The sequence below is a fragment of the Carlito syrichta genome, unplaced genomic scaffold (assembly GCF_000164805.1).
Source record: "Carlito syrichta isolate Samal-C Ts95f unplaced genomic scaffold, Tarsius_syrichta-2.0.1 Scaffold315843, whole genome shotgun sequence".
NCBI classification, from domain to species: Eukaryota; Metazoa; Chordata; class Mammalia; order Primates; family Tarsiidae; genus Carlito; species Carlito syrichta.
Genome location: NW_007259939.1, coordinates 331,054 through 337,668, shown reverse-complemented (window position 1 = coordinate 337,668; position 6,615 = coordinate 331,054). Strand labels below are relative to the sequence as shown.

Sequence of the window (6,615 nt, the reverse complement as noted above, 5' to 3'; positions counted from 1 at the left end):
AAAAAAAAAAAAAAAAAAAAAAAAAGAAAAAGAAAATAGTATCAAAATTCTAAAAAAAAGTGCTATAAAATCATATCATCAAATATCAAAAAAGATAAGCCCAGTTGAGCGTGGTGGCTCACGCCTGTAATCCCAGTACTTTGGGAAGCTGAGACAAGAAGAATGCCTGAGTCCAGGGGTTAGAGACCAGCCTGGACAACATGGCGTCTCTACAAGAAATAAAAAACATCAGCCAGGCATGGTGGCACACACCTGCAGTTACAGCTACTTGGAAGGCTGAGGTGGAAGGATTGTTGGAATAGTATACAAATTGGCTTGTTAAGAGACTGAGGACGTATAGAACCTATCCTAAATCGATTATTGATAAATTAGAATATTTTCCATTTATATCAACATAACTAACACTGTTTGCAGAAGTAAAAATCAGCACTTTTAACAAACTGTTATGTGATTCTCATATATACTGAAGTTTAAAAACTACTACTCTAAGGAAACTCCTGGCCGGGCTCAATGGCTCAGCCTGTAATCCCAGCACTTTGGGAGGCCCAGGTGAGTGGACTGCCTGTGCCCGGGGGTTCAAGACCCACCCAGGCAACTTGGCAAGATCTTGTCTCTACAATAAATTAAAAATTAGCCGGGCGCGGTAGCGTGCACCTGTATTCCGGCTAATTGGAAGGCTGAGGCAGAGGGATCACTGGAGCCCAGCACGTAGAGGCTACAGTAGCCGGGAGCGTGCCACTGCACTCCAGTCTGGGCAACAGAGTGAGATTCCAACTCAAAAAAAAAAAGAAACTCCTGCAACTTTCAAAGAAAAGTTAGGCAGGTTGTAGGAAATATTGTAGTCCTGATGTCAAACTAGATAAATGCTAGAATGGAAAACTGATCTGGCCCCATACAAAAGTTCTTATTAAAAAGTTATGTTAGCCGGGCTCGGTGGCTCAGCCTGTAATCCCGCGCTTTGGGAGGCTGAGGTGAGTGAACTGCCTGAGCTCGCGGGTTCGAGACCCGCCTGGGCAACTTGGCGAGACCTCATCTCTACAATAAATCAAAAACTAGCCGGGTGTGGTAGCGCGCATCTGTAATTACAGCTACTTGGAAGGCTGAGGCGGAAGGATCGCCGGAGCCCAGCAGGTCGAGGCCGCGGTGGCCAGGAGCGGCCACTGCATTCCAGTCTGGGAGACAGAGTGAGACTCCAACTCAAAAAAAAAAGTTATGTTAATAGACTGGTGCGGTGGCTCTCATCTGTAATCCCAGCACTTTTGGAAGCCCAGGCAGGAGGATTCTTGAGCCCAGGAGTTAGAGACCAGCCTGGGCAACATAGTGAGACTTCATCCCTACAAAAAAATAAAATAACTAGCTGGGCATGGTGGCATGTGCTGCAGTCCCAGCTACTCAGGACACTGAGGTGGAAGGATAGCCTGAGCCCAGGAGGTCAAGACTGTGGTGAGCCGTGATCGTGCCAGTGCACTCCAGCCTGGGTGACAGAATGAGACTCCAATTCAAAAAAAAGAATTCTGTTAATAAATGGAAAAACATTTTACTTACCTTTATATCACTACCTGGTGTGGCACTGAGAGCCAAGATTCTAAAATGATTTGTATATTTGATTAGTTCTCTTACAACCTTAAGAAAAAAAAAGTTATTTAATTTCATATGTCCAATACAAAAATAATAGTGTTCCTGTTAAAAAAGGAAATATATGGTCCATTTTATTATTTCTTAATCGGCATCTTGACAGTCTAGTGAGTAGAATTACAACTAGTCATATTATCTGAAGAACAAATAATTTAGGTTTATGCCCTATACGAACTAGTCAAAGACACATTACAGTTTCTTCTATAGTATAGATACAATATCAGCTGAGCATGGTGGCTCACGCCTGTAATCCCAGCACTTTGGGAGGCAGAGGTGAGAGGACTGCCTGAGCCCAGGGTTTGAGACCAGCTTGGGTAACTTGGTGAGACCTCATCTCTACAATAAATCACAAAATTAGCCCAGCATGGGGACACGTGCCTGTGGTTCCAGTTACTTGGAAGGCTGAGGCAGAAGGATCACCTGAGCCCAGCAGGTCCAGACTACTGTGGATGTGAGCAGCATGCCACTTCACTCCAGCCTGGGCAACAGTGAGACTCCAACTCAAAAAAAAAAAAAGAAATAGCTACAATATCAAAGGCTAACACAGAAGCAAATCAAAATACTCAAAGGGCTCCTTCAAGGTCAAATGGAAAAGAAAGGGAGTCCAGTCACCACTGCTTGGGCCACAGTTCAGCCTTACAGTCACATCCAAATGCACACTTGACAGATTAAGATAAACCACAAGAAAAATAATTGAAAAAGATTTTAAACAGCAATATGGAATTATATTTGACATTTTAAAAAATGTTTTAATTTATTTTAAAGATGTGGGGTGCAATTCAGGGTTAAGTATACAAATGTTCATTAGGCAGGTGCCCTTGTGGATGAGGTGTGCCCCCCCAAGAATCTCACTGCTGCCAGTCCCTCATCCCCTGACCCCCCACACCTCCCCTCTCCCACTTCCCCCTTCCCCCGAAATTTCCCTTATCTTTAAAATTTTTGGAAAGATTTTAAAGAAGTTTGTGTAGAATGCTCATAATGTTTAAATTAAGTTTATTCATTAAAAAATGAGGTAAGTTGGGTAATTTTTAAAATCTAAATTTCCTTTTAAATAGTAAAATATTTTTTCAGTGACACTAAAGCATCATTCTGTACTTTTTAGTTTGAACTCAACACCCACTTCTAATATGATTAGCATTGGATAATTTGCCAGATTTCCATAAGCCCTTTCACATGAGGTCCCAATACAAAGGAAAAAACACTCCCAAGTACACTAATTTGCAGGAACAGCTCTCAGTATCCCCTAGTGCCCATATTAGATATGAGAATTAAGCAAAAAGACCAGACTATCCAAAAATCACCCGAATTTCAACCCAAGTCAAAGATAAATTCAATGACACTAACACTGCATCTTGATTAATGCATCAAAAACATTACTTATGGAGTTTTAAAACATGATACAGATTGTATATGGAGACATTATTATACTTACTCTTCAAAGACTTGGTGGAGTTATTCTAATTTAAAACCAGTGCAAGACAAAATATCCCTAGTGACCATTTCCATTTTAGCTTCATGCTAAGCAGTCCTTAGATATCATAGAATTTTTAGAAAGTCATAAATGCAGCAAGGAAGACCAAAAAAGATCACTTATTGATGCTTTAAAAAATTCTTTTTGAGCCAGGCTTGGTGGCTCAGCCTGTAATCCCGCACCTTGGGAGGCTGAGGTGAGTGGATTGCCTGAAGCCGTGGGTTCGAGACCCGCCTGGGCAAGTTGGTGAGACCTCATCTCTACGATAAATCAAAAAATCAGCCGGGCATGGTAGCGTGTGCCTGTAATTCCGGCTACTCGGAAGGCTGAGGCAGAAGGATCGCTGGAGCCCAGCAGGTCGAGGCTGCGGTGGCCGGGAGTGGCCACTGCACTCCAGTCTGGGCAACAGAGTGAGACTCCAACGCAAAAAACAAATAAATAAATAAAAATAAAAATTCTTTTTGTATGACAGAACTCAAAGTGTTCTTTCAGACTGTGGAGCATTTTGGCAGTTCAGGGTAATTACTTTACTGTTAGACGCCACATGTACCAGTATACCTACCGGAACTGTTACACACGAAAAGAGAGCCAAATATATTACTTCTTTTAAGGAGGCATTCTCAAGTATCTTGCAGAAGAGGATACAGTGACGTGTTTGTAATCCAGGAAGCTACATGCTTCATGGAGCTGGTGGTGTGTACCTTTTGGAACCTGATCTAGAATACTCAGAGTAGTGTAAATGCTCAGGACTGTTTGGTTATTAATGAAGTCAATTTATGTTTGATGATAATCAAAACATAAGCCTTGCAGGGGTTTTTGTTTTGTTTTTTTTGTTTAAAGATCATCTGATGCCTAGAAAGTTTTTAAAAATAAAATAGGTTAAGTTAAATATAAGCTAAATCTTCAAAAATAATTCCATATAGTTTGAATAAAAATGTTTAAATGCCCTCTTAGGCAGAGATCTTAATACACTGTGTGTTACCTTCATTTGGAAAAATACGAACAAACTAAAAAGTATATCCATTTTCTGGATATAGTTAAGAAGTTCAACTATAGGAAAGATGACAATTCTGTCTAATACAGAAAAGGAATACAATAACACTTAAAGTCCCCAAGGAAACTACTTTACAAATTCACAAACTAGCAGTAAAATTCATGTCTTTGCACTAAATGAACTTTTCCTTCTTCTTCCCTCTTCTGTTCTTACTCTGTAACTTCTTCCTAATATCACTAGTTATTCTAGTTTTAACTACCACCTATATGCTGATGATATCCAAATCTGTATGTCCAGCTCAGAACTCTCCACTGAGATCCATACTTCTATCACTCACTGCCTAATGGATCTCTACAGCTAGATTCCTCATGGGCGCCTTAAACTCAATATTTCTGAAACTGCACTCGCTGTCTTACCACTTTACCCCAGATCTGTTCTGCCTCTACAACTCTCACAAGCTTCACTGTTTTCCAAGTCAGAAACCTGCAAGTCATTCTACATTCCTCCAATTCCTCATTAGATACTCTGCCTTTAGCATTCTCCCCTCTAATCTCTTTCAAATCTTAATATCACCCCAGCTAAACATTTTTTAATGAGTCTCCACCACCTATATCCCTGATGGCCTACAAAGGTACAAACTGTTAGGCATAAAATGTAAATACCTTCATGACCTGGCCCCTAAGTAGAAGACACAAAGTGGTCTTAACAGAAGAGGGAAACGGAAAAGAAAGCCAATATCATTTAGTACAAAGAGATAAGTGACCTCTACAACCACATCCCACCACTTCACCTTGTTTTACATACTCAGAGTACTCAACAGGAGGATACTGTGTTAGGTACGTTACATATGTTATGCCACTTAAACCTTACATAACTAACAGTTAAGGATTATTTTATCCAACTGCCAAGGAATGATACCGTATACCTGCCAACAATCTTTGGATTATCCATTCCCAAAGTACACCCATACCCTACTTTAGATCACAGTCCCAACCATGACCAGCCTCTTATGATCCACATCTGACACTAATGAAGAAAAGTGCAAGTATTCTCTATCACCATCTGTTCTGAGATAACAGATGTAAAGGCCTTTCATAATAATACCATCAATAACTTCCATCACTAATAACTATTCCCCAAAATACTCTTTAGCAATATAGTTACAATACAAAATACTGTTTAACAAAAGTATTACCTGACAATAAGCATAATTTCCGAGAGCTTTATGAGCTTCATCAATAACCAGACACTTTATTTCAGCAGCGGGGCAAGCTCCTCTAGAAAGGTCATTTACCATGACCTGAGGTGTAAGAAAAAGGACTCTCTTATTGCACCATATTTCCTTCCTGGTGAGAGCTTGAGTAGAACCTGTAAATAAAAGCGACATTCTGGGCCAGGATCTGTGACTCAGCCTGTAATCCCAGCCCTTTGGGAGGCCGAGGCGAGTGGATTGCCTGCCTGAGCCTGCGGGTCCCAGACCAACCTGGGCAGCTTGGCGAGACCTCGTCTGTACAATAAATAATTAGCCGCACCTGTAGTTCGGCTACTTGAAGGCTTAGGCGGAAGGATCACCAGAGCCCAGCCGGTCAACGCTGGGGTGGCCGTGAGTGTGCCACTGCACTCCAGCCTGGGCGACGGAGTGAAACTCTAACTCAAAAAACAAAAAAAGCGACATTCTGCATTTTAAACGTCAGACTGTCTGGTCTATTTGTAGTATGCATACATGCTTTGGTAATCTGCTTAAAAAGAGAACAATCTGACAATTCACTGGAATGCTACATTTTAAAACTGTGTCGTGGTACAAATGACAAAGCTACCCCTAAGACCACAAACAGACTGTCTTGGCATAATATTTGAAGAGAAGCAAATTCTTCAACTGGGAAATGCTTTTTTAGGAAGAATGCCAGGACACATCATGTTCAGTTACCCATGGGGTATACACATATAATAGCTTCAAAATCCTCTGAGAAGTTACAGGGAGTCTCTAAAGATGGAAAAAAGCAACTCCATTCATCAGTGTTGGACTTGCTACCGGTAGATGGTTGAAGGGAGAAATGGGAGCTCGGGCTTGCTACAGTAGATGTTTTAGGGAGAGATGGAAGGTGCACATGTTGTGGTTTGGAAATTCTTCCCACCTGGGTCAGAAATTCCTTTAGCTCAAGAGCCGCCAGAATGCATGCTTCTCCCCCGGGTACCCCAGTTCTTAATTTCCAAAGTGCCCGTTCTTTCTAAGATACCTGTCATTTCGGCCATGTGGGACTGCGGGATACCCATCACCTGGTAGCACGCCTCCATCTGCTGTGTCACCAAGGGTTTCGTGGGGGCCATGAAGACCACCTTTCCGGAAGGGAACCAGCGGTAGAAATTGTACATGACCACGGCGGCAATAAAAGTCTTCCCCAGCCCGGTAGGCAGACACACCAGCGTGTTGCAGAACAGAGAGGTCCGAACGATGTGCAGCTGGTAGTCCCGCACGGGGCAATTGGTAGGGTAAATCCACAGGGCGCCCGCCGAG

The 6,615-nt window shown here is 42.0% G+C and overlaps 1 protein-coding gene across 1 annotated transcript in view; it reads right to left on the bottom strand.

The window, feature by feature from the left end:
• Positions 1 to 6,614, bottom strand: part of FANCM (Fanconi anemia complementation group M) — a gene marked incomplete at its 5' end in the record, with an annotated part of 67,456 nt that extends 60,842 nt beyond the window's left edge. The window contains 3 exons of the mRNA XM_008073438.2: positions 1,546 to 1,623; positions 5,296 to 5,468; positions 6,338 to 6,614. Of these exons, the coding sequence (XP_008071629.1) occupies positions 1,546 to 1,623; positions 5,296 to 5,468; positions 6,338 to 6,614 (528 nt within the window). The remainder of the gene's footprint in view (positions 1 to 1,545; positions 1,624 to 5,295; positions 5,469 to 6,337) is intronic.
• Between the last annotated feature and the right edge of the window lies 1 nt (position 6,615).